This window comes from Pinus tabuliformis, chromosome Q (assembly GCF_031772625.1).
Source record: "Pinus tabuliformis cultivar Carrire ecotype Pingquan chromosome Q, CPIR1, whole genome shotgun sequence".
NCBI classification, from domain to species: domain Eukaryota; kingdom Viridiplantae; phylum Streptophyta; class Pinopsida; order Pinales; family Pinaceae; genus Pinus; species Pinus tabuliformis.
In genome coordinates this window covers 1,139,522,749-1,139,537,271 of record NC_142296.1, presented here as the reverse complement: position 1 = coordinate 1,139,537,271, position 14,523 = coordinate 1,139,522,749, and the positions used below count along the sequence as shown (strand labels likewise).

Here is a 14,523-nt window from a genome sequence, read left to right as displayed (position 1 = left end):
CTTCTTGGATGAGTAGACTTCAAGATGCTTCGATTTGAAGTTCTCCTCTATTTGAGTAGAGATAGGGTCTCTTGCGATCTCCTTCTTCGAGGTGATGATTGAGCGAGGTTCCAAGAATGCTTCAAGTGTAGATTCCTTCTTTGAACTAGGGTTTTGTGATCTTCTTTAGTGGCTTCCTTCAAGATTGTAGTGTCCTTGAGGTGAGTGGTCCTTCTTCATGTTGATGCCTTTGATGACCTTCTAATGCTTTGGTCCTTGAGTGTCCTTCTTTACGCTGCCCTTCCTTAACTTGTCACCTTAGTGTTTGCTGATTTTTGAGTAGCTTGGGAGGTACTCCAAGCCCTAGGGTTCGGGGTTTGGAGGGTGGAGCACCACAAGAGTCACTTGTGGGCTTGGAAGCCAAGGTTGGGGTTTTGCAGTCATCGTGATTTGAGCCAAAATCATGTTCACATTTCGACATGCGATGGATGAGGATGATAGTTCTCGTTGAGACGAATCCGATGCAACCAAAATCATCCAATTCTGAGTTGTAGAAATGGAGTTATGAATTTTTGAAGTTGATAATGGGTTTTTGGGCATTCAAGTCATGTAGGCTTGAAGTGATTTGTCCAAAAGACATGTCTATTCGTTGACCCTTCTTATGTGTATAAATAGAAGGTATGTGAGGCTCATTTAGAGCATCCAAAGTGCATCTTTCATAAGGAATACCATCCTAAGGCAGCCACAGCTCAAGAAGGAAGAAGGCCGAAGTGGAGGAGGACTGTTTTGGTCTTGTTTGGGTGGGTTTCACAAGTTTGTGGAGCAACAGAAGTAAGCGGCATGCATTAGAGGAATTTTGGGCAGAATTTTAAGTGTGGGTCTTCTCCTTTTCTTAGGCCGCAATCATTGGAGGCACAAACAGGTATGCCGCAGGCCTCTTTTCCTTGAAGTATGTAGGCCGTAAGGTTGCTTGTAGCTATAGGAAGGCCACAGGCCTTGCCTTATTTGAATAGAGGGCCGAGAAGGGTTGTTTGGGGCTAGATTTAGCCCAAACTTTGAGAAGATTGTGGACAAAAGATAGGAAGGGAAGACCGCAACAGAAAAGGGAGGTCTGGACGTGAGGAAAGGTTGTTGTTGCAGTGTAGTTGCAACCCTAACCAATGGGACAAACCTACAACAATGTTGACAACCAATGATTGGAGAGGTATGTGATGGTTTCATGTTGATTAGATGCTAGTTGGATCGGTCCTAGTGTGGACAAAGTTATTGTAGAAGCCTGTGGGATCCATTTAGAGGACTTTTCATGATGGTTGAAAGTCATTCCTAGGAGCAGATCTTGCAGTGGGTGTATTAGGCATCATTGGTTTGTTGGAGGGCAACGTGTTGACAACCCAAAGTAGCCCGTGATTAGCAGTCCTAAATGAGGTGTGAGAACCAAAGTTTGGGTGAAGTTGTTGAGCCTATGTGTAGATCTTTGATGGACAAAAGAGGCTACTAGAAGGCAGATTGGAGCTCAGCTGTTGGCTAGCCTAGAAGAGCAGATTGGATCAACTCGTGTTCATAGCGGCAGAAGCGACTTGCAGCAGTGATAGGTGGCAACCCTCCTGGAGACTCTATGTGTTGTCCTTTGATGGACTAAGAGGCAGCTAGAGGGCAGATCGGGAGCGAAGGACTGACACGACAAGATACGACATAGAGTTTGCAGCATGATTTTCATTGTATCTTTTATTCCATTGTTGTATTATTCAGATTAGTTTAATATAACAAAGATTGGGTTGTACATATTTGTACAATATTTTGTAAAAAATTGTCTATACTTGTGCATATGTGATTTACTGCTTTATATTTTCCGTTGTGCAAAGTAGTAGTTTTTGTTGAGATTATTGGTTTGTAGCGTAAGAGATTCTAAGATTCTATCCTAGACCCAAGATTGTGGAAATTCAACAGTGTTGAGAAATTAGTGATAGTAGTATTAGGGTTTGATTTCTCTTTCTTGATAATTACTTTTGAATTGTGTTGGCTTCTTTTATTTCTTTATTATATTATCTTTCATCAAGCAATTACCAAATTATGTGTGTATGAAGATCACAAGAACAAGAGACACAAGATGTAGGCACTCTGCCAGAGCAAAACCTCTATCTAGGGGAAAACCTAGTCAAACTTTTTCCTTCAGTAGTTTTCACAAGACAAGACGAGATAATCCAAGACTCTTTGACCTAGACTCAAACTTCCTCCAATCACCAAGTCAGCTCTTCCTTCCAGCAACTTCGATCTAGATCTTCGACCCTGAAGCAGTAGAACTTCGGCCTATCCAACAACAAAACTTCGACCTATGTAGCAGAAGAACTTCGACCCCAGCAACTCCAGAACGTCGACCTACCCAGCAGCAGATCTTTGACCCCAGCAACAGCCCAGTGACTTTGTACGAAAGAGAGAGAGAGAGAGAGAGAGAGAGAGAGAGATAGCCCAAAACTTTGACTTCTTCTTCTTCTGCAATTCTTCCTTCTTCTTGAATTTCACACTTTTCTTCACTTCCTTCTTGTAAATCGAACTTGTTGACTGACTGAGCAAATGGATCGAACTACACTTGTATATATAGCCTCTTTTGTGGGTTGAATAGGGCAGAAGTCGGTATTTACATGAATGATAAAATCCCTCACTCCTTGATAGCAGGTCAACAGTGGGATACTCAGGCTGTCATTTGCATACAGACTTCTGGTGATCAGGCCTGAAAGTTGCATAGGTGTGAAAATTCGATACCAAACAGGGGTTGAACCATCAGTGGACCTGAGCAACTTATCACGTGACCTGTGGAAATACCAACTCAACAAATGAATTCAGTTTTGCACAGTAACCCAATCATTCTGGAGACCAATTATTCATCACACGTGGAACAAATATAAACCAAATTTGGAGGACCTGTATCACTGGCAAAACTGGTCAATTGCTGAAAGCCCTGCATCCAAGAGAATCCCAAGGTAGCTGACAATAACACGTAGATGGATGAATTTCCATGTTGAAGGAATCCAATCAGGAGTATATTTGGGGCCAACCAACCAAAAATCAGTTTTCTGATCATTGACAATGTCTCCTAAAAGTGCATGGAAGAGATCTAAGCAACTGTGAGTATTCTCCACCAACTCTTGATCCACCTGAATGTAGAGGATAGACTTATCTGCAAAATGATTATTAACTATTTATGAGGCGTTAGGGAGAGAAACGCTCTGAATGCTTTCTTGGGCCCTAGCAGACACTAATAAATAACCTAGAACATCAGTTGCCAAGACATAAAATTACAGGGCAAGGGGACTATCCTTGTATAATTGAACGATGGTGGTGGGTTGGGGGAAGAGATGTGAGCCAAGAGTGAATTGTTGAACTAGATGAAAGTTCAAGCATTTGAGATAAAGTATTCACCATGGCAAAACATTTAGATCCAAAGCCTAAAGAGAGCAATTTTTGTGATGAAGAAACAATCAACTTTGTCATGTGCTTTATCAAAGTCAATTAAGAAACAAGTTGTGTTGCCCGTTCCATAGCCTCCCATGTGGAGATCAAGTTTCCAAGATAAACCTGCCCTGCACAAAACCTGTATGCTCCCGCCAGAGCAACTTCCTTTGCCAAAATCTTATATGAGACACTGAGAAGAGTGATGGGCCAACAACCACCAATTCAGTCTCTAACTCCATTCATATCAATCATATTATTTTGTTTATCTGTCTGTTTTCAATTTGAGGTCATGGAAGTTCTTGCTGATTTGTGTAATGCACATTTTCTTCATCCAGCTGTACATTTTGGATATATGGTCCAGCATATGAGGTTTACGTGGATAACTTCCCGTAGTGTGCTATTTTTAATTTGGTTTTGATGCCTTCGAAGCCTCATAACTCCATGTCACTTAATTCACACTTCTAAATTTATATTGTTTTCTGGGAAGTTATTGTTGACTTTGTATTTATCTAACTCACATATTACTCTATTTTGTCCTTTTTTTGCTACTCTTTACCTCCAGGACAATTTATTAAATAACTTGAAGATTGCCTCGACATAGCCTATCCAGCTCGTACCTTCCTTATGTCTATTACAAATGCTGATATATTGGAGCCTTAGATCTGTTTTGAATTTTATTTTTATTTATGACGAGATGCTTCTGATTATCACTGCAGCAAAGTGTGCCCTTCCCCATCGAGGGAATATTAGATTGGAATGTAACCAGCTTACAACCCTCAAAAGAATCCCCTTAGCTGAGATGCCCCAGAAGGGGGTATCTGTTCTGCCTAATTTGCCCAGGACATGTATCAGGTTCCAACCACATGACATGGGCTTGCTTACATGGGCAAGAGAACCCCCGAGGGGAGAAATGTGTCTTTGGGGGATTTGAACCTTGAAGGGTTTGAAACACCCCTGCTTTACCATCAAACCAAGACACTGTTGACTAATTTGAATTCTATTTTGTTGCATCAAGGGCACAAAGGAAAAACAACTCTTTGTAATATACAAGGTTCATTCCTAAATTATATTGAGAAATCACTCTCAGGTGGAATCTTAACTCTTCCAAGTTCCTTCTTTTTACGTGTTTTGTGATGGAAAAATCGAAGTTGGAGAAAATTTGTTTTCCTCTGTCTGAATAATTGTATGTTGCAGGAAATGGCCCCCAAGCTGGCATACTCATACCTGAAATGCTGCCGAAATGCCTGGGTGACCCAGGTCCCAGGCCTTTCCTGATTTTGGAAGTGAGAATGGGGATTCTGTGAAAAGTAATAACCAAATTGTGTTTAAGAGACAGGGCTTGCCTGAAGTTGGTAGTCTGAATTTTGTTGCAAGAGAAGCCTTGCTTATCCACATTTTGCCTGTTGTCTTGGCATGATTAGGAGTGACTTAATCCCATAAGTTAATGAGAATCTTCACTGGAATATAAGAGGAGTCACAGACTCTAGATACAAGCACAAACTCATTGGGTATAATGTGCCATTTTGTCCTTAGTGGAAATCATCTTCTTCCGGTACATTTCCAATCATCTGTGAAGTTGGATTTCCAAATCTTTCCTAGAGAAGTGAAATCTCATTTTTTTTGTATTTTTACTATTTAGTGTCAAATCTCATTTTTTTTGTAAGTTGGCATTGGTGAGGCTACATCATCGTCATGTCCAAGAATAACACGCAAATAGGGCAGGGAATTGAACCGGTGACTTAACATTTAGGAGTGCCTTAACAGCACACCCGATCACCTTCTATCCAAGACCCCATGGACCAAATCTCAATTTTTATTACCTGATGAAAACAATGGAGATTTTGGACAGTTGATTGTAATTCCTGCAAAGTTCATTTTAGTTTTTGGAAACGTTTGCATATTCACTACGACAAGATTTCTCATTGCTATGACAATCTTTGATTTGATATGCATTGAAGTGGAAGGCCAATAGCTGTGGGTAGAAATCATTTTCTTTCCACTGGTCTTGGTATGGGCATGCATATCTTGCTTATATGGCATTTCATTCGTGAAGTGAATCACTTTCATATGAGTTCCATGAATTTTCTTACAGGTCGAGTCTGCTCACTTACGGGCAAGAGGGCAAATAATGCAAACAAGGTATCTTTTTCAAATCATAAGACGAAGAAATTACAAGGAGTTAATCTACAGTACAAGAGAATTTGGTGGGAAGCAGGCAAACGTTTTGTTAAATTGAGAATATCAACCAAGGCATTGAAGACAATTGAAAAAAAGGGACTGGATGCTATGGCCAAGAAGGCTGGTATAGACCTTAGGAAACTTTAATTTATGTTGGTGTGGGTGGAGCTTTACTTCATGCATGCATCCTATAGAGAAAAGCAGCACTGGCTATCTTAATATAAATTTCAGTGAAGATCTTATTTTTTTGAAAACATATGTTTCATAGTGACCTGTCTTTCGTTGTAATATTCTTGCTGTTTGGACTGGAGTGCACAGAATGTGGGCCACCTATTTCTATAAGAAACAATTGCTGAATTCTCAAAAGAAAATGTTACTAGAATATTCTTTTGTTTTTGTTTTGGGATATTCTGCTTATAAAAAATTAAAGCTGTCCCTTTAGCTAAGCCACCGCTCTGAGGGGGTTTTCCATGGCGTATCACTTTATCTTTTCACAGCCCCACCACATATAACAACTTGCTTTGGAAGCACAAAATGCCTCATAATGGCAACATTACAGTGTATAATGACAAACGTTACTATATAGCTTCATATTTGGCTTTAGAATTTTATACTCACCATATCTCATTATGTAGTGGTTAGAAATTTATATTAGCATCTTTTTTCCTTTTCAACTCTCAGATTAGAAAATAACAATCAGCTATCTCGTTTAACATGGATTTTGAGCACATATGCGGATCACAGAAGGGATGTATTGCTAGCTACAGACAAAAGATTATTTGTCTGGAGTCATGAAAATATCTGATTGCCCTCTTCTATTTGATTGTATAGTATAATTTGTTTTCAATAAAAAATCATAGGACTTTCAAGGCAAATCTTTAAATACAATGCATCTGGTTTGGAGTTTCTATTATCAATTTCAATGATGGAGGAAAAGTGCTACAGAAAAAAGTCTATTAAGTTTGTTATATACCAGAAGGAACTATGGGAATCATTTTGGTATAATCATCTCCTTTTGAAATTTGACTGTATAACCCCATCAGAGATCCTAGTGACTCTAATTTGGAGTAAGTACTGGTTCGTTTGCAACCAAGAAGTTATAGTTTTTTTTTTTTTTTGTAGTATGTTTGGAGGAATATATCGAATTATGGCAAACCAGGGATATGATCCTTTCATAGAATTCTCCGTCTTACTTTAGTATATGCTAGACCTTTCCTTTCTCCCCACTCCCCAGTTATCCCAAGCAGCTTATCAACTACCGGTTCTAGCAATTTGAATAATACATTGACTAAGTCAAACAGAGTACGGTGCCTGTTTTGTTGAGTAAAAAAGGTAAGGGGCTCTGGTTATATATAACTTTTTTTTTTTTTTTTCCGTTTAGATGTAATGGTGGTGAACATGTATTTTGTATCTTTGAGTAGCAAATAGATAATAAAGCAAGTTATGAAACATAGTAAAAGATTTGTGTCTAACCTAGTTATCTCGAGTTTTGAAGTATTATAGTCTAGGAAGAATGTAAATGTTTGGAAGGAAAGAACTAAGGAGAGGGAAAAAAACAAAACAAGAGAGGTGGAGTGGGAGAGGTTGTCAACTCTACTAATCTCTGATGAATGTGGCCGTGGTAAGTGATATTTTTTTGAATACTATTTTATGCTTAGTAGAATGATCTGATTCTTTTGCAAAGTATCAAAAGATGGCACCGTGAAAAGAAATGGAGGATTCTTAACGTTGGAGATTTAGGGCTTAATATTCACCATTTAGCATTTTCTTAAGTGTTTTACCTAAATAGTTATTAATTAAATAGAGGGTAGACCCAAAATTCTACAAACTTAGACTGTTTTACTTATGATTATTTGGTTGAACTTGATTGAATTATTTAAAGTCATAATTTATTTATATATTTTATGGAGAGAAATTGGCTATCAAGAGGCTTCTATTCCGAAGGTTCATGTTTTCAAAATTTGACTTGAGGTTACATTCTAAGGGCTTGAAGCATGCTTATTTGCATGATGAATGGAATTGAAACCACCTTGATTTGTATGAAACATGCACTTGAGCAATCTTGTTTGAACTTTGAAGTATGGATTTGAAAGTGCTGAAAATAACCTTTTCAAAATTTGACTTGAGGTTACATTGTAATGGCTTGAAGCATGTTTATTTGCATGATGACTGGAATTGAAACCACCTTGATTTGTATGAAACTTGCACTTGAGCAATCTTGTTTGAAGTATGGATTTGAAAGTGCTGAAAATAACGTTTTCAAAGTTTGGTTTGAGGTTACATTGTAAGGGCTTGAAGCATGTTTATTTGCATGATGAATGGAATTGAAACCACCTTGATTTGTTTTCAAAATTTGGTTTGAGGTTACATTGTAAGGGCTTGAATCATGTTTATTTGCAGGATGAATGGAATTGAAACCACCTTGATTTGTATGAAACATGCACTTGAGCAATCTTGTTTGATGTATGGATTTGAAAGTGCTGAAAATAACGTTTTCAAAGTTTGGTTTGAGGTTACATTGTAAGGGCTTGAAGCATGTTTATTTGCATGATGAATGGAATTGAAACCACCTTGATTTGTTTTCAAAATTTGGTTTGAGGTTACATTGTAAGGGCTTGAATCATGTTTATTTGCAGGATGAATGGAATTGAAACCACCTTGATTTGTATGAAACATGCACTTGAGCAATCTTGTCTGATGTATGGATTTGAAAGTGATGACAATACAAATGTAGGCAATTGATTTAGTAGTTAACAATGTCGACCTTGTTGGCTTACATATCAACATCCATTGGCTTAGTGACATTGGTTATTAGTTATGTTCTGAATCGCTTCAACTATAAATAATATTCATGAAAGATAATATAAGTTGAGTAGATGGAAGGCTTCTTGTGCAATGGAAGCATCTTGTCTTTTCCTTGCTTCAACACTTAATAATAATACTCTCTCCTCCATTATTATTTTTTGTCCATGTTTAAATGTGTTGCATGCGTGATTTGGTTTTTTACCTTTCCTTGCTCATTCGTGTAATGATATCATTTGATTTTGTTGTTAGTGGTGATTAAAGGTAAAGGGAAAATAATATTGAGTGATGTAATAGGTTAATTGATCATTATCTTAAAAGTTATTCAAAGAGAAATCAGTGAGCCTTGACACAAATAAGAATAAGATACTTTATAGGGATCTATTGATAAATTTTTGGACTTTTTGTGAAGTAAACATTATAAGTGGATTATGCCAAAGCAACAATGGTTGTGATGAGTGAGAATTACATAAAGAAGATAGTTCTGAAGATATTCTCACATCAATGGTGGCTTGCTAGGTTAGTGAAAGTGGGTTGCTATTGTTATAAAATCAGAAAGGGAAAAATATTTTATTCATATTGATAATTACTTGTGATATTCTTATGTTCTTCTTTTATCTTAGTTCATCAAGCAATTACCAAAACCATAAAACGAAGATTAAAGACACCAGATGTAGGTGGATAGCCATGGAAAAACCCTTATCTGGGGGAAAACCCAGTGAACAACTCTTCATTTACTAGTTTCACGAGATGATCCAAGACTCCTTGACCTAGACACAAACTTCCCGCACACACCAAGTTGACCCTTCCTTTCTTCTGTAGATGATAACCTTCTAGCAACAATCTTCAACCTAAAACTTCGATCTTGATGCAACACTTTGACCTAGAAGCAATAACAAAATTTCGATCTCCCCAACGACATGATTTTGACCTAGCAAAACTTCGACCCAACAACAAAACTTCGACCTTCTTAGTAGTAGAACTTCGACCCAACAAATCCAAAACTTCGACCTTTCCAGTAGAATAATTTCGGCCCAGTAAATGGCGTAGTAAATCCACACAAGTGAGAGAGAGACAAACCCATAAACTTATATCTTCCTTCTTCCAACAAATCTCCTCTTGCAACTTCGCACTTTTCTGCGTCCTCTTCTTGGATATTGAACTTGTGTGAGATATGTCCTCCAAATGAATCAAATTGCTTGTATATATACCCTTTTCTCGAGTTCGATTTACCCTCTTGTAGGCCGACTTGATTAGGTAAGGGCAGACTTGATGTGGAGGTGACAAATTACTAATTTTTCTCAATATTACTTCTTTTCACACAATTCAAAAGCCCAAGAAGGGTCTCTTTAAATGGACAATGACTTTAATGGCTCAAGACAAAACCTAGAAGTCCTCAATGGGGACTTTGACCTAAAACATGATGACCCAAGCATGAAACCCATGCTTTAATAAGTCACAACAACAATAATAAAAAATCTTTTTTTCTTTCTTTTGATAAATATATTTCATTATGACTCAAATACAACTATGAAAACCAAACCTAGTTACATTCTTCAACACTCACTCTTAACTAGGGAGGTATTCATACAAGTACATGGAAGATCTCACAACACATGAAACATGAAGAGTTTAGGTACTTACGGTGCCACTGACTAGATTCTTGACCAGGGTAATCTAGGACTAAGATAGACTAAAGCTTTCAGCCTCCCTAGGTACCATTAGGATTATTTATTAACCATCAACCCAGGGAACCAGGTGCATAATGCAAGGCCAGAACTCTATGACCAATGCCACCTTTCCTCTTATTTCGGGAACTAAACATCAACACATATGCCAGTCAGATGTTCTCCCAGGAATATTACGCACAAAATGCCTCAACACATCAAATCTCTCTAACCTCAAGCATGCTTTTCAAAAACTTTGAGAGATTTACTTGAACAATCATAACCTCAAATCAGTAACAACCTTTCAAATTCGCATGAGTAAACACAAGCCTCTGGGGTCTTTAGACATCTTGATGTTGCTTCATAATTTATCACATTAGGACTTAAGAGGCTTCCCAAACAAATCTTGACATAAGATTCCTCAATCATACAATTTCATCACATGCATCAACATATTCTACAACCAGATTTAGCTTTCCTTCTTTTAGTGACACCTTATCATTCATTCTCCAATTTCTTCTTCAAGGTATCCATCATGGCTATAATATGCCCTCCTTCTCAACTTGGGAGATATACCCTTTCTTTTATCCAGGCTCCCTTTTAACTTAGGGAGATCAACTTCTTTCTATGACATCAGAGAATTTTTTATGACTTCCATCCTTCTTATCAAAGTCATCTTTATCATCATTCATCTAACTTACTTCATCATCCTTATCAAATAAACTTTACTTACGAATATCTTCAGTAACTTGAAGATTATGTACCTGCACAACTTAAATCACAAGTACAACCAAATACATATATAGAAGCATCAAGTTAACTATATTAGAATCATACAATAATGGAAGCATTAGACTTTAGACATCAAATACCTAAACTTAGTTAGGTTCATAATCAACAAGAGACAGATACTTTTATACTTCAATTTCTTGCTAGGGTTTTGTCATAAACCTTAGACTTCATCATCAACACTGTGGGCAACTCAATCAAGATAACAATCTTCATTATATCAAGGGCCTCGATATTTTCTTCCAAAGATATGACATACTCTACTATAATATATTGCAAACCCTAAAAGCAATTCAAACAAGTATAGTTCTACAATGCATCCAACAAATTTATAATTCATATGTTAGACTTCTACTAGAATTTAATGCAAACCCTAGATTTCAACAATCAAAACCACTCACAACACAATCTAAGGTTTCAACAATATGACCAACCTTTTGTAAAGCCTTAGATTTTATCTTTGAGACACTAAGCCTTATATGTCAACAAATAAAACCAAGTACAACATAATCTAAGGTTTCAACGATATGACCAACTTCTACTAGGGTTTGTGGTGAACCCCAGATTTATCATCATAATGGAAACAATACCACTATATCTTAGAATAGAAAACTCCTATTGGGGCTTAGTTACAAACCTTAGAATTTACATACTATCAGTAATTAGGTTATCACATATGCATATCTAGGATTTCATAATCATGCAGAAGCATATCATAACAACATATATTAGATAAAATTAAGACACAAATATCAATACATTTAAAGTTAGACATATAACAATCTTTATTGGGCTAGGGTTTTGATTAGACAGACAAACATACACCTAGGGTTTCATTCCTAGGAGCTTACTCTCGATACACAAGAGTTTCGCTCACAAAACTTAATTTATCAAAACCTTAAGGCCTAGGAACACATTGCCACCCAACTCTAAAGGACTAGGGTTTCCATACTAGTATTACCATCAAAGCCCCAAACATAAAAAATAATAATATTTTCTTGATTTCCTTACACATTAGCTTTGACATACCCTTATGTTAGGGTTTTACAAAAAAACCTATTAGGGTTCCACAAACATGATGTTTTTAATGAGGGTAGATTCAATCTAATGATTAATCACCCAAACAAGAATCTTTTTGATTCAAAGGTCCTAGATATAACACTTGTTAGTAATGTAAAGTAGATTTATTAAAATGAATATACCTTTATCACGAAGAGAACAAAGCTTATGGTCTTAAGACATACCTTTGAGTTGTCTTGTAGACAAAACTTATAGGACAATGATTCAATAGGACTTCTATAATGCTTCAAGTTTGTTCTTTGAGGTCTCCTTCATAATCCCTTTGTATGTCATCAAGCTTTCCTAAACAAGGAAAAGTTATTAGCATCTAACACAAACACATCTAGAGAGGAAAACCAAATAAAAAATTGATAATGCAAGGAGTAAGATACTTATCTTTGGTAAAATGGTGAGGACTCCCTCTTAATCCAATCTTGAGGGATACCTTCAACAACTCAAAAATGTTCTTCCAAAGTATGTTAGACCTACAAGTACTAGAAATCAAAACCTAAAGGAAAACAATTCAAAACTATATGTAAGGGATATAGTCCCTAAGAGTCCCTGGAAAATAGGTCTTTGACTTTGGATCCTTCCATCTTGTTCTTCTTTGGTGGATCTTCGTTGGCAATGTAGTATTCAATCTTGGATAGGTCTATTTTGGCCCTTTGGACTTCTTTAAGCTTCCTTTATTCTTGTGATGAGCGGATTATGAATTCAAGATTTTCTCTTCTTCACTCTCCTTGTTTCTTACTAAAGATATTCTGACTTCTTCCTGACTGCATGCATTTCATAATTGCTCGAATGTAGAAGTATCATTCCAAATCTCTTGAGCGGAATCGATGTTGGTATCCTTTATCCATTATTAGGCTTATGGCCAATGTTACTGTTTCTCTAAACTTTGTTTTCTCTGATTCATTTGATTTATCCGTAGGCTTCTTTACTTTTTCCTTTGACTAGATCCAAGACTTTATTCTTCTCGAGGATGAGATCTATTTTCTTTTTTCCATGCCCTGTAATTGGATGCTTCTTCTTGGATCAGCAACTTGGGAAGATACAAAAATCATATGTAAAAACTATCCCAATTTGTGTCAATTTTGAAGAACTTTAAATTATATTTTGTATATATTTACTTTACTTTAATCAGATACTCAAAACCATTTTGGAAGGATCACATATAAACGTAAATTTTGATGTTACTGAAATATGATCTATGTTATAGGCTTAATTCCATTGGTACATGCATACCAAGATGAAATATATTATTTAAATTAATGTTACTGAATTATGGATACCAAAATGAAGTTCAATAATTGATCAACCTTGCTATAAAATCTAAATCATGAATTATGATATAAGATATCTATAATTTTGTTTCATTTATGCATATCGATATGATTAATGAAATAGAAATAAAAGAATGATTACAATTTCAATATAAAAGCCAATAACATGAGTAAGACATGACCAAATATGTTATACTGTAGATAACATGTATGAGTTATATAGAAACTATTTATTTTATATATATTGATGCATATGTTATAATATATGGACAAGTGTTTACGTTGCAGATATCATTGTTACCAAAATGACCACGTAATGACAAAAACTTCAGTACAATTAAGGCTCAATGAGGTTCCATGAAAGAGTGTTGACTCTGGTCCCACTAGGAGTGGTGGAGGTATTACCCACCGTTTATCCTCCAAAACCTGGAGTCATGGGAAGACTGTGCGAATCACGCTCTCCTAGACGTGTGATGATGACTATTAGATGCCTACTGGGCAATCAGGTTGATATAATCGATGCTGATACCCTTGAGAGTCTATGAATGGTTAGTCAGTATAGCTAACGCCATGGCACACTCTAGTAGATGACGGATATGATGGAAACAAAAGAGATTATGAAGGATAGGATGATTCTAGAGTAGCTTGGGGACCCGACTGGGGTAGAACATGAATATTATAGTTGTAAAATATTAGAATATTCAAGAAAACAAATTTTAAAAACCCATATAAAACGAATTCAATCCTGAAATATAAAAACTTATATACTCACATTAATCACTAATATATCTTAGAAACCCTAACTTCGGAACGAAGTTTTTGGAAGGAGGGATGTATGTAATGACCCACCTATAACTATAAATAAAATACGAATATTAACATACATACGAGACCTCCATACGATAGCTACATATGCATGGATCCACATGTATCACACTATATGTAAGTTGGTTACTACAGGAGGAGATATAAATTAAGGTAATGAATTAATACCTCTCCAAAATATCATATATATTATAAATCTTTAAACTAAAAGAAAATGTTAATTTTAATTTACAAATTAAAATTAATAAAATAATAATATAAATTAATTAAAATTATAAATTAAATAAATCAAATTAAATTATTAAAATAATAATAAACTTCAATCAAATCAAATCTACGTATCCAAATAAAATCAACAAAATCAAATGAGATTTGATTTCATAAAAGTTACACGTAACAAAACATTGACACGGAGATGGGAGGAAGGCGGTGGACAAGGAATTAAAAGGAGGAAGGAAATCTTGAAGAAGGGGGAGAGGAACCCTTTTAAC

General features: G+C 36.2%; 1 protein-coding gene across 1 annotated transcript in view; it reads left to right on the top strand.

Moving 5' to 3' along the window:
* LOC149223590 (uncharacterized) overlaps positions 1 to 6,053 on the top strand; it is a 35,715-nt gene extending 29,662 nt beyond the window's left edge. The window contains exon 3 of the mRNA XM_089385876.1: positions 5,522 to 6,053. Within this exon, the coding sequence (XP_089242002.1) occupies positions 5,522 to 5,754 (233 nt within the window). The 3' untranslated portion in view covers positions 5,755 to 6,053. The remainder of the gene's footprint in view (positions 1 to 5,521) is intronic.
* The last annotated feature ends 8,470 nt before the right edge of the window (positions 6,054 to 14,523 follow it).